General features: G+C 30.5%; 2 protein-coding genes across 4 annotated transcripts; one reads left to right on the plus strand and one right to left on the minus strand.

Annotated features, from left to right (window-relative positions):
- Window positions 1-14,349: 14,349 nt before the first annotated feature.
- On the minus strand, window positions 14,350-17,102 carry LOC139877566 (rho GTPase-activating protein 1-like). Of its 3 annotated transcripts, XM_071865003.1 has the most exons (6): window positions 16,906-17,102; window positions 16,265-16,386; window positions 15,975-16,137; window positions 15,720-15,892; window positions 14,616-14,874; window positions 14,350-14,532 (listed from the first exon to the last, which is right to left on the minus strand). In XM_071865003.1, exons 5-6 carry the CDS (start codon window positions 14,805-14,807, stop codon window positions 14,449-14,451), a joined length of 276 nt encoding a protein of 91 aa, XP_071721104.1. In that variant the 5' UTR covers window positions 14,808-14,874; window positions 15,720-15,892; window positions 15,975-16,137; window positions 16,265-16,386; window positions 16,906-17,102; the 3' UTR covers window positions 14,350-14,448. The 3 variants fall into 3 exon arrangements, with proteins under 3 accessions (XP_071721104.1, XP_071721103.1, XP_071721105.1); XM_071865002.1 differs by lacking the exon at window positions 15,975-16,137; XM_071865004.1 differs by lacking the exons at window positions 15,975-16,137; window positions 16,265-16,386; window positions 16,906-17,102 and having other exon boundaries at window positions 15,720-15,958.
- A 1,519-nt stretch (window positions 17,103-18,621) lies between these two features.
- On the plus strand, window positions 18,622-20,049 carry LOC139874460 (mitogen-activated protein kinase kinase kinase 18). Its single transcript, XM_071861891.1, has one exon. It carries the CDS (start codon window positions 18,649-18,651, stop codon window positions 20,047-20,049), a length of 1,401 nt encoding a protein of 466 aa, XP_071717992.1. The 5' UTR covers window positions 18,622-18,648.
- The last annotated feature ends 230 nt before the right edge of the window (window positions 20,050-20,279 follow it).

The raw sequence follows: 20,279 nt of genomic DNA on the forward strand, positions 1-20,279 counted from the left end.
TCTAGTCCACAAGAATCAGTAATGAGTTGTGTCATTGATCTCAACCAAAAACATTCTCGAGTAGCTTCATGTAATGCAATCACTTCGGCATGATTTGACGATGTAGCAACAAGTGTTTGTTTTTGAGAACGCCATGATATTGCAGTACCTCCATTTAGGAATACATATCCAGTTTGAGATTTAGCTTTATGTGGATCAGATAAATAACCTGCATCTGCATAACCAACCAAATCTTGTTTTGATTCGTTAGAATAAAATAATCCTAAATCAGTAGTTCCTCGAAGGTATCGAAATATGTGTTTGATCCCATTCCAGTGTCTTTTGGTAGGAGCAGAGCTGAACCTTGCCAACAAATTAACTGCAAAAGAAATGTCAGGTCTTGTACAATTTGTAAGATACATAAGAGCTCCAATTGCACTAAGATATGGTACTTCTGGTCCAAGAATGTCTTCTTGATCTTCACATGGACGAAATGGATCAGCTTCAACATTGAGTGATCTAACAACCATAGGAGTACTTAATGGTTTTGCCTTGTCCATATTGAAACGTTTCAAAATCTTTTCAGTATATGTTGTTTGATGTACAAGTAAACCATTAGGCATATGCTCAATTTGTAAACCAAGGCAATACTTGGTTTTTCCGAGATCTTTCATTTCAAATTCTTTCTTTAGAAGTTGAATGGCTTCATGGATCTCTTTATTTGTACCTATGATGTTAAGATCATCAACATAAACAGCTATGATCACATATCCGGATGTTGTTTTCTTAATGAAAACACAAGGGCAAGTAAGATTATTTGTATACCCTTTGCTTATCAAGTAATCACTTAATCGGTTATACCACATACGTCCCGATTGTTTTAACCCATATAAAGATCTTTGTAATTTAATCGAATACATTTCTTTGGGTTTTGCATTTGATGCTTCTGGTACCTTAAATCCTTCAGGTATCTTCATATATATATCACTATCAAGTGATCCATATAGATAAGCAGTCACAATATCCATGAGATGCATTTCTAAATTTTTAGAAACTGCCAGATTGATTAAGTACCTAAAAGTAATTGCATCCATAACAGGAGAATAAGTTTCTTCATAATCAATTCCCGGTCTTTGAGAAAAACCTTGAGCTACAAGTCTAGCTTTATACCTTGTAACTTCATTTTTCTCATTTCTTTTTCGGACAAAAATCCATCTGTATCCTACAGGTTTCACATCTTTAGGAGTGAGAATGATGGATCCGAAAACTTTTCTTTTATTGAGTGATTCTAATTCAGCTCGTATTGCTTCTTTCCATTGAGCCCAATCATGTCTATTTTGACATTCAACCATAGATGTTGGTTCTGGATCATCATCATTATTCATGATGTCATATGCAACATTAAATGAAAATTTCTCATCAAGATTTTTCATTTCATTTCGGTTCCATAATATTTTTGAATATGCATAATTGATTGCAATTTCTATATTGACATCATCAATCTCCTCTGCAGTAGGAGTACTGATTTGTGGTTCTTCTTGAACACTTTCTTTTACTTCATTATCAGCTGATTTTCTTTTTCGAGGATTTTTATCCTTTGAACCGATTGGTCTTCCACGTTTCTGACGTGGCAAAGATTCATGAGTGACGTTATTGCCAGCTTTTGGAATTTCAATTCGAGCTGGAGTATTTACTGCTGGTATATATGATTTTGTCACCGTTTTTGTATCTGTAAATGCATCAGGCAATTGATTTGCAAGTTCTTGTATATGCATTATCTTTTGAACTTCTGTCTCGCATTCTTTTGTGCGAGGATCAAGATACTTTAATTGAGGTTCACACCATGAAACATCATTTTCTTTATTTTTCATTTCTCCCCCTAATCTAGGGAACAATGTTTCATTAAAATGACAATCAGCAAAACGTGCTGTAAAAACGTCACCTGTCATAGGTTCAATATACCTTAATATTGAAGATGTTTCATATCCAACATATATTCCCAACCTCCTTTGAGGACCCATTTTTGTACGTTGTGGTGTCGCAATTGGAACATACACTGCACAACCAAATGTTCTAAGATGGGAAATATTTGGCTCTTGACCAAAAGCAAGTTGTAGGGGGGAATATTTATGACTTGCACTTGGTCTGATGCGAATCAATGCAGCAGCATGTAAAATTGCATGACCCCATATAGATACAGGGAGTTTTGTTCTCATTATCAATGGTCTAGCGATTAACTGTAAACGTTTAATCAATGACTCGGCTAAACCATTTTGTGTATGCACATGAGCAACAGAATGTTCAACAACAATTCCTATAGACATGCAATAGTCATTAAATGCTTGAGATGTAAATTCACCAGCATTATCAAGTCTCACCCTTTTAATGGTGTAATCAGGAAAATGAGCTCTCAATTTAATAATTTGGGCAAGAAATTTTGCAAATGCCACATTACGGCTTGATAACAGACAAACATGAGACCATCTGCTAGATGCGTCTATTAGAACCATGAAATATCTAAATGGTCCACATGGTGGATGAATTGGTCCACATATATCACCTTGAATTCTTTCAAGAAACATTGGTGATTCTTTCTCAACCTTAAGTGGTGAGGGTCTAGTTATCAATTTTCCAAGAGAGCAAGATGTACATGGAACCATTGTATCATGATGGATTTTTCTATCCTTTAGTGGATGTCCATGAGTACATTCAATAATCCTTTTCATCATTGTTGATCCTGGATGGCCTAATCTGTTATGCCATAAACTGAATACACCAGGATCAATATATTTTTCGTTAACTACCATATGTATTTCTGGTACATTTATATGTGTATAATGTAATCCAGAACTAAGTCTTGGCAGTTTTTCAACCACATGACTCTTGTCAGTGATACTTAAATATTTTTCATTTTCTGTTGTCACTGACTGATAATCATACCCGTTAAGGTATATGTCGGAGAAACTCAATAAATTTCTGCTTGACTTGGGAGAAAATAAGGCATCATTTATTAAAAATTTTGTACCATTTGGTAGTATGAAATTTGCCTTTCCTATCCCTTTTATCAAGTTAGCAGGTCCTGATATTGTATGTATAGTTCCTTCCGTTGGTTTTAGATCAATAAAATATTTCTCGGATTTAAGTATAGTGTGTGTAGTTCCACTGTCTGCTATACAGAGATCTCCACCACTTGATTGATGTTGTATTCCAGCAAAATTCATATTGAACTTCATATATAAGAAATAAATAGTGAGTACATTAATATTACACAATATTTTAAACGCAAATAGATAGTACTGAAACATTTAGCAAACATAATGACAAAGACAGACGATATTAAATCGTTTATTTTTCAAAAGACACACAACTTAAACATTCAAGAAATCTTCATATAAATCAGATGGTTTCTCAGTGACTGTTGGATCAATATTATCCACAAAATTTACTTCCTTTTCTTTACCTTTCAGCGAATCCTGATACATCTTAACAAGATGTTTAGATGTTCGGCAAGTATTAGCCCAGTGGCCCATTCTACCACATCTGTAGCAAGATTCTTCAGAATTTTTAGAAGAATTTTCTTCAACATCTTGTTTAATGGGCTTGTTTTGTGGTTGATATTTATATTTTCGTGGATTACTATTTCTTTGACCACCACGGCCACGACCACGACCACGTCCACGCCCATTACCATTACCATAAGGATGGTTTCTACCATAGTTATGGCTTTTGGCATGATGATGGTGATGGTTATTATAACCACGACCTTGCCCGCGTCCTTGTCCCTGTTTATAATTATTTGCAGTATTTGCTTCAGGGATTGCAAGTGTACCAGTAGGACGGGATTGCTGATTTTTCATTAATAGCTCATCATTTTGCTCTGCAACTAAGAGATATGAATTAAGTTCAGGATATGTTTTGAACTTTAGCATTCTCAAATTTCTTTGCACTGTGATGTTTGCAGCATTCATTGTGGAGAAAGTTTTCTCCATCATGTCTGCATCACTAATTTCATGTCCACAGAATTTAAGTTGTGAACATGTATTATACAGAGCTGAGCTGTATTCATTTACTTTCTTAAAGTCTTGGAACCTTAATGTTCTCCATTGTTCCATTGCAGCTGGAAGTAAAATTTCTCTTTGATTATTGAATCTGCTTTTGAGACCTTCCCATAAAACATGGGGATCTTCTACAGTCACATAATTATTTTGTAAGCATTCATCAATATGTTGATGAATAAAGCAACATGCCGTAGCTTGTTCTTTTTCAGAACAAGTGTTGTTTTCATTTATGGTTTCAAGAATGCCCATTGATTTAAGATGCATTTTTACTTTTATAACCCATGGCATGTAGTTGTTTTCAGTTGATTCTAAAGGAGTAAATTTAAGCTTTTCCAGATTCGACATTTTCTATTATCAAAAATTAAAACAAACATCATGATAAATTAGAGTCAATTTATATTCATAAGTATATAAACATTAAACATAAATTTAATATAACATAAATGATAAGTAGGTGACAGTGTCGACCATGTGTAAGCAATCATAAATAAATGTTATATAACAAAAATATAAATATTAGTAAACATAAATGAAAATTTGGCGACAGTGTCGACCATATATTTTTTCAGGTGGTATAACCGACCTATATCATTCTGGTGGTATAACCGACCATATATCATTTTGGTGGTATAACCGACCATATATCATTTTGGTGGTATAACCGACCATATATCATTTTGGTGGCAGAGCCAACCATATTTAGTATTAAGATTATCGTGCTGATAACGTGTTATAATTCAGTAGGCTTATAACTACCTTTAGTGGTTTGATTCTTGATGTTATAATTCAGTAGGCTTATAACTACCTTTAGTGGTTTGATTCTTGATGTTATAATTCAGTAGGCTTATAACTACCTTTAGTGATTTGATTCTTGATTTAGAATACTAATAATGAAGTGTAAGAACAAAGATGATAATGGAGAGAAAGAAAGAAACACTTTGTAAGTGTGAGAAATGGTGCAAGTTTAATGCTTGCATTCATGAGTATTTATAGCCTAAAATCTCAATATAAAAATACATACTTTGTGTACCAAAATTGACTATATGTATACACCAAAATTGACTATCCATATCTATATTATTATTATTATTATAACACTTTTGATTTTATGGAGGTTGATTGTACACGTCTATACAAGTATACATGCTCCAATGTAGACATCTCTATTGGCACATATGTTGTTGCTCACTTTTGATCCGTCTGTATCGCTGACGTGTAGTTATATATGATTGACATGTCAGCATGATGGACCCCAAAATGCTTTCTTGCTTTACCTTATTTGCTGTCGCCTTCTCCATCTGTTCTGGCGTCTCGCCTACAATTTTTTTTTTTTTTTTTTGTCATTTTATTATAAAACAAGGTTATGATTATGTTTCAGCCACATAAATAGGAATAAAAATAGTCAAAATTATCATCAAAATCCAATATATATGTTGTATTACAGTACTTAATAAAAGTCAAATTACATCTCATCTCATCTCATGAATATAAAAATAGAATTAAAAATACAAATCTGTTATAATTCAGTAGGCTTATAACTACCTTTAGTGGTTCTTGACTGTAGAAGGTATATAGAGATAGAGATACTGTCAAACGGAGAAAACAAAGGTTGAACAAAAGGTATGAGTAATTGGTTTTTTATTTATAGAAAAATGTACAATGAGAGTTTGGTGGCATTTGGAATCTAGAGAGAGAGAGTGTTTTTGTTAACCAAAAAATACATACAATAAACTCTAACTCAACACACCTATTTATACTCAAAAAAATATACTATGCAATATCTATAATAATAATAAAATTATCATCCAATTATTACTTTTATAACACTCCCCCTTGGATGATAATTTTATTAGTGAATAACTAGTACTGCCTCGTTAAAAACCTTGCTAAAGAAAACCCTTTGGGATAAAACTTTAGCTAAGGGAAAAAGAGTGCAGCATAGAGTTGACTCCCCCTCAAGTAGGCAACGCCTGAGTTGTTACATCTTCTGAACATGCCTCATGCCAATATTATGAACGTGTGTTCTGAAAATAGCAGTTGGAAGTGCTTTGGTGAAAAGGTCAGCAGAGTTTTTGCTGGACTGAACATATCTCATTTCAATCTGGTTGTCCTTAATGAGATTTTGAGTGTATGAGAAGAATCTAGGGGGTATGTGTTTTGTTCGGTCACTTTTGATATACCCTTCTTTCATCTGTGTTATGCAAGCTACATTATCTTCATAGATAGTTGTTGAACTTTTATTGCGTTCTAGTCCACAAGAATCAGTAATGAGTTGTGTCATTGATCTCAACCAAAAACATTCCCGACTGGCTTCATGTAATGCAATTACTTCGGCATGATTTGATGATGTTGCAACAAGTGTTTGTTTTTGAGAACGCCATGATATTGCGGTACCTCCATTTAGGAATACATATCCATTTTGAGATTTAGCTTTATGTGGATCAGATAAATAACCTGCATCTGCATAACCAACCAAATCTTGTTTTGATTCGTTAGAATAAAATAATTATAAATCAGTAGTTCCCCGAAGGTATCAAACTATTTGTTTGATCCCATTCCAATGTCTTTTGGTAGGGGCTGAGCTGAACCTTGTCAACAAATTAACTGCAAAAGAAATGTCAGATCTTGTATAATTTGTAAGATATATAAGAGCCCCAATTGCACTAAAATATGGAACTTCTGAACCAAGAAGATCTTCATGATCTTCTAGAGGATGAAATGGATTAGTATCAATATTAAGATCTAACAACCATATGAGTACTTAATGGTTTTTGTCTTGTCCATATTAAAATATTTTAAAATCTTTTCGGTATAAGTTGTTTGATGTATAAGTAAGTCATTAGTTATATGCTCAATATGTAAATCAACGTAATACTTGATTTTTTTTTATTTTAAAATTTTTCTTTAGAAGTTGAATGGCTTCATAGATTTCTTTATTTAAGATAATTGATATAAACAGCTATGATCACATATCCGAACATTGTTTTTATAAAACACACATGCAAATAAGTTTATATGTATACCCTTTTCTTATCAAGTAGTAATTTAATCGATTATACCACATACGTCCCGATTGTATAAACCCATTTAGAAATCTTTGTGATTTAATGGAATATATTCCCTTGGGTTTTGCATTAGATGCTTATGATACCTTAACCCTTCAGGTATATTCATATATATATCACTATTAAGTGATCCATACAGATAAGTAGTAACAACATCCATGAGATGCATTTAAATAACTACCAGCTTGATTAAGTATCTAATAAGTAATTATATTCATTATAGGAGGATAAGTTTTTCTCCTAGTTCATTTCTGGTCTTTGTGGGAAATCTTGAGTTACAAGTCTAGTTTTGCCTTGTAACTTCATTTGCACATTTCTTTTCGGATAAAAATTCATTTGTATCCCATTGATTCACATCTTTAAAAGTGATAACGATTGATCCAAAAACTTTTCTTTTATTGAGCGATTCTAATTCAGCTCGTATTGCTCCTTTCCGTTGAGTTCAATCACGTCTATTTTGATATTCAATGACAGATTTTGGTTCCAGATCATCATCTTTATTCATGATGTCATTGTAACATTATATGAAAATATCTCATCAAGATTTTTCATTTCATTTCAGTTTCATAATATTGCATAATTTATTGCAATTTATGTATTTACATTTATCAATATCCTCTGCAGAAGGAGTATTGATTTGTGGTTCTTGTTGAACACTTTCTTTTACCTCATTATCAGCTGATTTTCTTTTTCGAGGATTTTTATCTTTGGAACCAATTGGTCTCCCACGTTTCTGCCGTAGCAAAGACTCATGAGTGACATTATTGCCAGCTTTTGTAATTTCAATTCTAGCTGAAGCATTTACTGCTGGTATATATGATTTAGTCACTTATTTTTGTATCTTTAAATGCATAAAGTAATTAATTTGCAAGTTCTTGCATATGCATTATATTTGAACTTTCTTTTCGCATTCTTTTGTGCGATGATCAATATTCCTTAATTGATGTTCACACCATGAAACATCATTTTATTTATATTTCATTTCTCCCCCTAATATAGGGAACAATGTTTAATTAAAGTGACAATCGACAAAAACTTGCTGTAAAAACATCACCCGTCATGGGTTCAATATATCTTATGATTGAAGATGTTTCATATCTAACATATATTTCAATCCTTCTTTGAGGAACCATTTGTTGTGGTTGTTCAATTAAAAATACACTTCACAACCAAATGTTCTAAGATGGAAAATATTTGGTCTCCACCAAAATTAAGTTGGTAATGAAGAATATTTATAACTTGCACTTGATTTAATGCGAATTAATGTCACATCATGTAAATTTACATGTCCCCATATAAATATTGAGAGTTTTGTACTCATTTCTAATTGTCTAGTTATTAGCTGTAAGCGTTTATCTATTGATTCAGCTAAACCAATTTTGTGTATGCACATGAGCAACTGGATGTTCAACAACAATCCTTGTAGACATATAATAATCATTAAAAGCTTGAGATGTTAACTCACCAGCATTATCAAGTCTCATCCTTTTAATAGTGTAATCAGAATAATGTGTTCTTAATTTAATAATTTGTGCAAGAAACTTTGCAAATGCCATATTATGGCTTGATAACACACAAACATGAGACCATGCGTTAGATGCGTCTATTAGAAAAATGGTCCACATGATGGATGAATTGGTCCATATATATACCCTTGAATTCTTTCAAGAAACATTGGTGATTATTTCTCAATGTGCTTTTCATTAATCGCCATATGTGATTTTCATTAATCACCATATGTGTTTTTCGTTAATCACTATATGTGCTTTTCATTAATCACCATATGTGATTTTCATTAATCACCATATGTGCTTTTCATCATATATCATTTTCACCATATGTGCTTTTAATCATATGTGCTGCGCTTTTCGTCATATGCACTTTTCATTATATGCGCTTTTAATTATATGCGATGCGCTTTTCATCATATGCGCTTTTGCGCTTTTCATCATATGCGCTTTTTATCATATGCGCTTTTAATCCTATGCGCTTTTCGGTGTTACATAGATATTTCTCATTTTCGATTATCATTGACTGATAATCATATCCATTATGATATATATCAGAGAAACTTAACAAATTTCTCTTTGATTTGGGAGAAAACAAGACATTGTTTACCAAAAAATTCGTACCATTTGGTAATATGAAATTTTGCCTTTTTCGTTTCTTATATCAAGTTTGCAAGAGCTGATATAGTATTTATAATTCCCTCATTTGATTTAAATCAATGAAATATTTCTTAGATTTGATCATAGTGTGTATGTTACTACTATCTGCAATACATAGGACTTTACCATTTAATTGATGTTGTATTTCTGCAGGATTCATACTAAAACTTCAAATAAGATAAGCAAATAATGAGTTATATTTCAGCAAGATAATCAAATTATATTACATGCAAACAAGTTATAATCTGAAGTACATAAAAGATAACACTTAATAAAACATATGCGTTATGGTCTAAAACCATTTATTTATGAGTGATACATAAAAAAACTAGGCATCTTAGAAAATTCAAACCATTCAAGTCTCAAGGTAGCTCAGGGTTAATTTAATCAAGATTTGTCAACAGATTCACTCTCGTTTTCTTTTCTTTTGGGACTTATTTGTAGAGCTAAACAAGATGTTCATGTATTCAAGAAATACTAGACTGATGATCCACGTTACCAGATCATTAATAAGAATCTACGGAATTCTTATAAGAGCGTCTACTAATATCTTTAATTTTACTCTTTCATGGATCACCGTTATTATTATTATTATTATTATTATTTTTTTTTTTTTTTGATAATTAATATCGTATCTATCTTTGAGTATTTTCCATAATACACTTGGATTTTCGATCATATAATATGTAGATTCTAAGGACTCGTCAATATGTTTGCTAAGAAAAATACTTACTATTGCTTTCTCTTGTTCGGAATAATTGTTATTTTCATTCAGGGTTTCTAAAATACCGTTTGATTCGAGATGTTTTTCTACATTCATAACCCATGTTAAGTAGTTGTTCCCACTTGTTCTAAATGAGCAAATTTAAGCCTTTTCAAATTCGACATTTTCTATTATCAAAAAGATGAATAACATAAATCATAATCATAATCAACATCTATTCATAGACAAATAATAAAATGAAATTAGAATCATTTTAAATTCATAAGTAGCAAACAACAGAATAATGGTATGATTACAAATAATAAAACCACAAGGGCAGGATAGAATATAGGTTCACCCGGTGGTATATTAGCAACAATGATGATAGTTAATATGACCAATACAATAGGAAAAATCATCCTTGTGTGAATCATTTTTTACAAAAACTTTTTGAGAGTAGTAATCTGAAAAATGAAGATTGATTTGTGAAAATGTGAAAACGGAGATGTTTATTTTATATTTGAAAAATATAGTTGTTGTAACGTCGTCAGTTGACGTTAACAACCGTTATGTATATATGACCGTTGTAACGTCGTTAGTTGACGTTAACGAATAAAGTCACTATATCAAAACGCGTATGAGTAATATAAAGGACAAGATTTTTTTTTCTTATTTTAACTTTTAAGATTTACTTTTAATAAAAATACAAACTACTTTTTCTTATTTTAACTTTTAAGATTTACTTTTAATAAAAATACAAACTACTTTTTCTTATTTTAACTTTTAAGATTTACTTTTAATAAAAATACAAACTACTTTTCTTATTTTAACTTTTAAGATTTACTTTTAATAAAAATACAAAACTACTTTTCTTATTTTAACTTTTAAGATTTACTTTTAATAAAAATACAAACTACTTTTTCTTATTTTAACTTTTAAAATTTACTTTTAATAAAAATACAAACTACTTTTTCTTATTTTAACTTTTAAGATTTACTTTTAATAAAAATACAAACTATTTTTTCTTATTTTAACTTTTAAGATTTACTTTTAAGAATAAACATTAGTATGCATGAAATAAATAATTATTAATTGCATAAGTAATCATAAATGTTAGATAACATATAAAGACCCCATCGTATTCGTATTGATCGGAATTAATCTCGACCCATGGTACCGTGTTGTCAAATGACGTGTTGCGTACATAAAGTACCGTGTTGTCAAATGACGTGTTGCGTACAATCATGAGGTCTTATTAACATAAATATAAATGTTAGTGAAGTTAATAAGAGTTAGATTACAGAAAATATAATTCAGGTGGTATAACCGACCATATATAACTTAAATAACATAAATATAAATGTTAGTGAACATAACTGTAAATGTTAGTATACATAAATAAATGTTAGATAACATAAATGTAAATGTTAGTATACATAAATAAATGTTAGATAACATAAATGTAAATTAGGCGACAGTGTCGACCATATATCATTTAGGTGGTATAACCGACCATATATTAGTTAGGTGGCAGAGCCAACCATATTTAGTATAAATGTTGAGATAATCGTGCTGATAACGTGTTATAATTCAGTAGGCTTATAACTACCTTTAGTGGTTCTTGACTGTAGAAGGTATATAGAGATAGAGATACTGTAAAACGGAGAAAACAAATGTTGAACAAAAGGTATGAGTAATTGGTTTTTTATTTATAGAAAAATGTACAATGAGAGTTTGGTGGCATTTGGAATCTAGAGAGAGAGAGTGTTTTTGTTAACCAAAAAATACATACAATAAACTCTAACTCAACACACCTATTCATACTCAAAAAAATATACTATGCAATATCTATAATAATAATAAAATTATCATCCAATTATTACTTTTATAACAAAATCATATTATTATTAATTAAACATATACTACAAATCCAAACTTTATGTAGTTTAAGGTCTTGAAACGACAGCTAGCCAATTCGTTTCTTAACACTATTTTCATATTTACTAACTTTTTTTTAATAATATTTAGTAACTATATTATTTAACCTTCCACCTTTAGTAAAGAAAATTTATTGTATTTTTATTTGGTTATCAAATATTTTTTCTTTATTAGCGTTTTGGAATACATATTATGCTAACTATTTGTAACAATTAATTTGATATTATATCTCAAAAAAGAATATAACAATATAAATATGATTACTTAAGACAATTATTTGGTAAAAAACTCAAAAAGAATAATGCACAAGGAATCGAAACGAAACTGAATTGTCCAATGAAGCACACACAACTAAAGGTGGAAGGTTAAATAATATAGTTAGGGTTGATAGCTTGGTCAAATTCATCTAAAAAAAAATGAATAAGACGTGAGCTTTAAAATCAATAGTTTGTTAAAACTAAGTTGGATGTGTATCTTAAAATTTTAAAACCTAAGTTTTTTATATATAATATCCTTTAATTCAAGTTGTTATAAAAAATGAAAAATCGAATATTTAGGTAGTTAAGCTAAAACATATATTCCGTATTTATGACATTGTTACCGAATAACCCAGTTAAAATACCTTTTTCAAAATAAAAGTATATGCATATTCAAAATAACTTGAGTGGTATTTTTTTTTCCTTTTTACAATTTACAACAAATTAAATTAGATTAACACAAATACATTTATAACATTGTCATGGAAAACCTAATACAAATGCGTACATCAAAAGTACATATATACTTCAAATAACCTTAACAATACAAACGTTATCCATTTTATAGTGTACATCAAATTAGATAAATACAATTTGACTATAAGTATCCAAATGAAATTGTCCTTTTACATAGGATATTTTTTTACTCAAAGTCGTGTAGAAGTCCAGTATGCGAAACATTTGTAAGAATTTATACAATAATAATATAATACTAGTGAAATGACCCGTAAAATTACGGGTTTGTTTAAACGAAAACAGTTTAATGATATATTTTAGGTATTAAGTGAATGTAAATGCTAAAGGCGTTTAGTTTAATAACCCGTGGAACCATAAATTCCGACTAAGAAACTTGGTAAGTATAAATGAACTACATTTATTCTCCCACCACCTTGTTCTAATTTTCATCACGATTATTATTTTTTTGTCATAAAAGCTACATTACAACATTTTATTGGGACATGTATTTCGCATACATATGTAACGTAATTAATCCCGTAAAGATGACCCAGTTTTGAATAATAATAATATAACAATAATAAAGTTTGCTCTAAAATTGAGTATTTATATTTATAATAATAATTATCAATAATAACAAATGTCTCTTTAATTTTATTTTTTTAAAACTAAAATACAATTATTATATGAAGGCTGTACAATATGTTTCAAAGTTTGTACATGTGTTAATGAGATGTTTTATCATAAAGTTGTATATATATGTTTTAAATATTGTACATATGGTCATGTAGTGTTTTATCATAAAGTTGTACATATTGCTTCAAATATTGTACATATGGTCATTAGGGTATTTTATAAAGTTGTACATAATGCTTTTTATATTATACAATTAACATGTTAATAATTTTATTTAAAATAATTAATTATTTTAATGACATCATCAAGTTAGTTATTATAAATATAATTTTTTTAATCATAAAATATTTAGTATTAATGACATCATCTAAGTGACCTAGATTTTTTTCTTTTTATTTTTAATTTTTTCTTAACAAAGAAATTAGCTTAATAATGACATCATCATTTTAGCATTTTAATAGAAACTATAGAATAGATATATACCATTTTATCATAAATAGGAATGGCAATGGATCGGATATGGATCGAGTGATGCCATATCCACATCCATATCCATTTAATTTTTGTTCATCCATATCCATATCCATATCCATTTAATTTTTGTTCATCCATTCATATCCATATCCGTTGGATTAAGCGGGTTAACGGATATCCGTTGGATATTAAATGAAACGTTAATCTAACGAAAATTTTGACAATTTTATATAGAGCATAACAAATGTAAATATTTAATCTTAATATTATTGGTTTCTTACTAAGGTTTGGATGTAATTTGTCTTCAAAATTTTGACTTAATTGAGAAAAATGCGTTATAATATAAGTAAATATACGTTTAAACTAATATAAATGTGTTACTTTAAGTGTTGTTATTAACAAATTAATAATTGTGTCGATCATAACCCTTATTTTTGTTATTAAATTAAGAATTTATATGTTATATGTATATGTACTAGTTAAAGACCCGCGATTTCGCGGTTTTTTTTTTTATGAAATTAGTTATATGAAAAATTGTAATAAATGTTTGAATATTTTGATGTAGAATATGGAATAAGCTAAAAATAAGTTGAGATAAAAACATAATGTTCACCAAAGACAAAAATTTAATAAAAATAAAAATAAAAACTACATATAAAAATATATACATTATTTATAATTTTATATAGGTATCGGCATACATGATCTATCAACTTAATTATATATCAATGCATTCAAGGGATCCGCCATCTCCACCATTACTTGAACATACATCAATGCATTCAAGGGATCCGCCATCTGCACATACAAAAAGTTAAATGTTGGTACAATTTTACTCAGACGTTTCAAACTAAGCACATGTCAATTTCATATATACAAACCTGTGTCATATTTTGGGCAAAACTCATTGCAATATTGTGTGAATTCATCTTGTTGATATGTTTGTGTTGGACAACATCAGCCATTATGCTGACAACCCAGTTGAGCAGGGCGGTTTCGGTTGGCGGTAGAAGACTGAAAAGGGCAAAACAGTCATCTTCTGTTTGACACTGTATGGCCTTCTCAGGAACCATGGTTCAACTCATTTCTCAAATGCTCTTCTTGGTTGTTGTCTCCGTTAATTCTAAATATACCTTCAGCCTACACACAAATTGTGTTCTTATATGTTGTAAATAAAGACCATTTTATGCATACCATTTTTAGAGATGACACTGTCGACCCATTTGAATATGAATCTGTCATTGTACCATGAAAACATGGATTCTTTAACCTTTACATGTATCATCACTACACTAAATCACCCTTTTGTAACATAAAAAATAAAATGAAATATTGCTACTCGACTCGTCTGACCCATAAAATGAAATATTGCTACTCGACTCGTCTGACCCACTTGTCTCATAGTTGATATCCAACACATATAATGGGAGCTTGAGCAAAATTTCATGACGTCGAAAACTTATACAACCCATATGCCTAAAAACACCCATTTCCAATGGGCTTTTACTTGTGTTTGTTAAAAAAGTAGAAGGAAGACTACATATTACACAAATAAATGATTCTCGACAAAATGGGTCAAATATTCATAAGAAGTGTGTGTAAAAACCAGATAATACCTTAGTTAAATTGTGGTTAAAATGTATCATTACTTTTTACGTAAAGTTTAATGTAAATCAGAGGTTGTTACACTCTGATGTAACAATAAATGTGGTTAAAATATGATTACAACAATAAAATGTGACAAAAAAGTGGATAAAATGTGCTATAGTAAACTCTGATGTAACAATAAATGAGTAGCTTTAAACATAAGTTGATGCTTATGGATTGGTAATTCCATTTGCTAAATGGATTCGAAAATCAACGCCTCACCAATTTAGTAGCATTCAGCTACATAAAACAGTAAGTTAATATATAATACATTATTATGCAAATATATAAAATACTAACGTATAAACTTGTAGTATGGAAAATAAAAATTTACTCACTTGGGTACACGGTCTTTCAGGGTTTGTTTGTAAGTAGCACAGTCAAAAATAGTTTGTTCCTCATCAACGCCCTCCTGTTTATTACTTTCGTGTTGCACTATTGGCAAGTAAAAACCAACCTTGATTTTCACATAGTTTATACCGACCATTCCGTGAACAATAAAGGTGCAGGCCTATAAATATAATTAAAATAAAAATCAATGAGAATCTGCATGGTCATAAGGATGCCTTGTAGAATACAAAAAACTTATTTACCAGTTCCGACCCATTCTACATTAACGTATATGAATTGTTTTAATACATTAGGATTATGACCCGAGCTACACAATGAATATTGGCTTGAGATTGTCTAGAAAAGACTCAAGTTCAATCCCCATAGTCTACAACTTTGAGGGCCTTGCCATTCAGACACATTTACCTGCTATGGGTAAATTTGGTAATTATTATCTATAATGGTGTGAAATGGGTTAAGGTAAAAGATTTCAATCTAAAGGAAACGGGTTGATATTATATTGAAATCTGAAATGTATTCAAATGCATATAACCTCGTCAAACACTTTCTCCATTGCTTCTTCTTGCAGGAGGATCAGATAACATCCGAATAGTGTACTTGCACCCCTAAATTACAGCTGCAGGTTCCGCTACTGAAACGCTACACTCTTTTAGCCTATCACGTTGCAGGAGAACAAAAACAAAGTCCAATCTTAAAAAGTGTAAATAGATAAGTCAGTTCAAAATTTTTATTATTAATAAAAGAAGCTACGGAATAAAATTATCATCACTTGAATGAAGCACGTAAGAGCAAAATAGATTACTTTTAAATGAATTGCTAGAAATAGATAGAAACTGTGAATGCTGATAGATATATAGAAAAATAAAGAAAAAATAAAAATGAAAAAACCCACCAGATGTATTAAGTTGTAGTTGATGTTCATGAGTTTTGATAAAAATGATATAATCTCATGAACCCATCATATAAATAAAATTGCAAATTTGTAAAATCTACAATCACAATTTACAATTTTCCTAATAAAAAAAGTATATGAAAAAACTAAATTACAATCTATACAAACTTTTTAATTAAGAGCTCTGACATTTTAGCTTATCAGCTAACTAAGACGCATACCATTAATTTCATAAACATAAGTTTAAGTATAGATATAGAAACAGATAGAATCAATTATACCATCAATGAAGACGTTTGTGAAGATTTAAAGTGTACCTAGTTACCACTTCTTCTTTCTGCCCTTAGCCTTCTCAACCATTTTTAATCCACCACTTACCTGCAAAATAAAAAGATCCCAAATATCACCATATTCCAAAATCACAACTCAATCATACAAAACTATCAAGATAAAACAGATATACGTGCATCATTACATAAAAAAAATTATACGTAACTGTATATATAATTTAAACTGAGGTTATTGTTGTCCTTTTTATTGATATTGAATATTGTATTATGTAATAATTTTTTCGAAATTGAATCTAACGGTTATTGTTATTTATTTAGATACAATGGATAGTCAAGATCATATATTTGAAAACAATATTACTTAATTATGCTCCTGCTTTAATAAGAAGAGGGATATCGATATGTAGATGTTTATAAATATATTTTAGTACGTTTATATCAATATATAAATGTATTTCGGGTGGTAATGGATATATCCATGAATGACATATTGTCATTCATATCCGATCCAAGAAATATTTAGATCATCCATATCCATATCCATATCCATTAATCGTCCATTTACATCATCCATATCCATTATTAATGGATCAGATCGGATGGATATCCATGGATGAAACATCCATTGCCATCCCTAGTCATAAAGCATGTGTTAGAAATTTGTGTTCTTCCTAGTAGTAAAAAAAAAAAATACTCCGTAGTAGAGGTGTATATTGCTCTTATCCACTTATATCTTCATATCCTTATGTTTGGCTTTTAGGCACCGTCCGATATACAAACTCTCACTCTTACAAATACCTTAAAATATATCTCTTATAATATATATCTACTCTTATCATAATGGGAAAAAGAAACAAAATAAAAGTCTTAAAATATCCTTTCATGTAGCATCTTTATTTATAGGAGTGAATAAGTTTCATTATTTTCAACTGATAACAAGTATCAAATCATTGACTAATAATGTAAATGATATCAAATTAAGACATACTATGTCAATGCATCTATGATGATCAAACCGAAATAATCCAAATTAATTGGATTTAATATATCATATTCCTTTTATTATTTTTTAATACAATGAGCATTAATAATTCTAACGTGATTTTTTATTGATAAACCATAAAAATGTAATAAACATTTTTACTACATACACAAATAATTATGTAAGATGAATTCATCAAAAACTATGATAAATCTATAGATAGTTTATGATGTACTCCGTATCTATTAAAAATATACGCAAATAATTATACTTATATTTAATACAGAGTAATAGTTACACCTTAACAAGAAATAAGGGGAAAGTAAGCGGAAAAAAAAAAGGTAGTTATTACATTTTGCTACATTAATGAATGACTTTATTTTTGTTACGTTGAGTCCTTTGAATCGTAATCAACTGTAGTACATTATTTTTTGGTTAAAAAAGTAATAATCAAATATTACCATCTAAACTAGCATCCAAACACCACTAACTATCAAATTACAATACTTAAGTTTATAAATACAACATAAGAGTCTTTAGATATTTCATAAAAGATGTATTGCACACATTTAATTGTATAATATAAAATAACTACAACAACTATAAAAAAATGTAGAGATAAAGATGAAACACCGTATCATCCTACCCACATCTCACGCCAACTTTTTCCCCCTTCTATAAATACTCATTTCCATCTTCCATTTACCACCAAAACCTCTATCTCCATTATTTACCAAATATCTTCACTCAAAATGATCACCAACAAAAACAATAACACACCCATTAATTGGACTCGAAGTCTTTGCATCGGCAAAGGCTCATTCGGAACCGTAGATTTAGCCGTTGATAAAATCAACGGCGAGTTGTTCGCTGTTAAATCAGCGAACCAAACTTCGTCCAAATTCTCCGAAGCTTTAGAGAACGAAATTCGCATTTTAAAATCGCTATCATCGCCTTTCGTGGTAAGCTATCGTGATGACGACGTGACGTCAGAGAATTCGGTTGTGTATAGGAACTTACACATGGAGTATATGCCTGGTGGCACCGTTGCTGACCTGGATGAATATGATGACGTCATGGTTCGGAATTACACGCGGTGTATAGTCTCTGCTTTGAGCTACATTCATTCGAAAAACATTGTTCATTGTGATGTTAAAGGAAGGAATGTATTGGTTGGGGCTGACTCGGAGTCCGCTAAATTAGCGGACTTGGGGTCTGCATTGGAATTGGGTGGCCCCAATTCGGGAACTCGTGGGAGTCCGTTATGGATGGCACCTGAAGTTGTTCGGGGCGAATATCAAGGACCGGAATCCGATGTCTGGTCCTTGGGGTGTACGGTGATCGAAATGATCACCGGAAAGCCAGCGTGGCAAGACAGAGGAGTTGACACTCTGTTTCAAATCGGGTACTCTGACGAGTTACCCGATTTGCCTGCTCAGATGCCTAACGAGCTATGCGATTTTGTATCGAAATGTATTAGAAGAGACCGTTCAGAAAGATGGAGCTGCGATCAGCTGCTACAACATCCGTATTTGTTATCGTGTAATTCGCAATTGGTCGACAAAAAATGGTCACCAAGATGCGTGTTCGATTGGCCGAGCTCGAGTTTCTCAGACGTTTCTGACGAAGAAACGTCGGAAATTGATGACTCGAATTTGCGGAAAAGGATTGGAACATTATGTTCGGGTTTGTCTCCGAACTGGGAATCTGACGGTTGGGAGTTGGTTAGAAATGTGACAGTTACAAACACCAAACCGACGGATTTTGAGTTCGGGGAATACGAGGAAATGGAGGTAAGTACGCCGGAATATTCGGATACGGTCGTAACGATACATAGCGGAAGTGAAAGGACAAATTGGGAATATAGAGATTCTGATAATGCGGGATATTATGAAAATGATGATCAATGTACTAACAAAAATGCAGAGAGTACAAGTAGTGGTTGGACCAGTAGAGACATGGATAATAATTACAGTTGTTGTATAGATGTTTCATTAAATAAATTGTTGCTAGTAGTATTGTTTAATTGGAATGCCACCCGACATATTTGTTTTTATAAATGTTTGTTTTTGTTTAATGTAAAACTATATTTTGATTTTGTTATTAATTGCCTACCAACATTATTTTGCAATGAAGACTTCAGAATCAAATAATGTATAAATCATTAAATTTAACTTTAATAAATTATTATAATTAAACTCATAATACAAATTTATAAAGATATATTGACTATATAAATTGTAGCTACACTATTATCCATTCAATTCAAATATGTAAAGAAAATAAACTTTTTTCGTCTTAAATGTCCATTTTTAGATTTTACAATATCTTGAACCAACTGTTCCCAATTAATTTGTAAAAATTTCAAGTAAAGAAATAATTT

Source organism: Rutidosis leptorrhynchoides, chromosome 11, assembly GCF_046630445.1.
Source record: "Rutidosis leptorrhynchoides isolate AG116_Rl617_1_P2 chromosome 11, CSIRO_AGI_Rlap_v1, whole genome shotgun sequence".
Taxonomy (NCBI): Eukaryota; Viridiplantae; Streptophyta; class Magnoliopsida; order Asterales; family Asteraceae; genus Rutidosis; species Rutidosis leptorrhynchoides.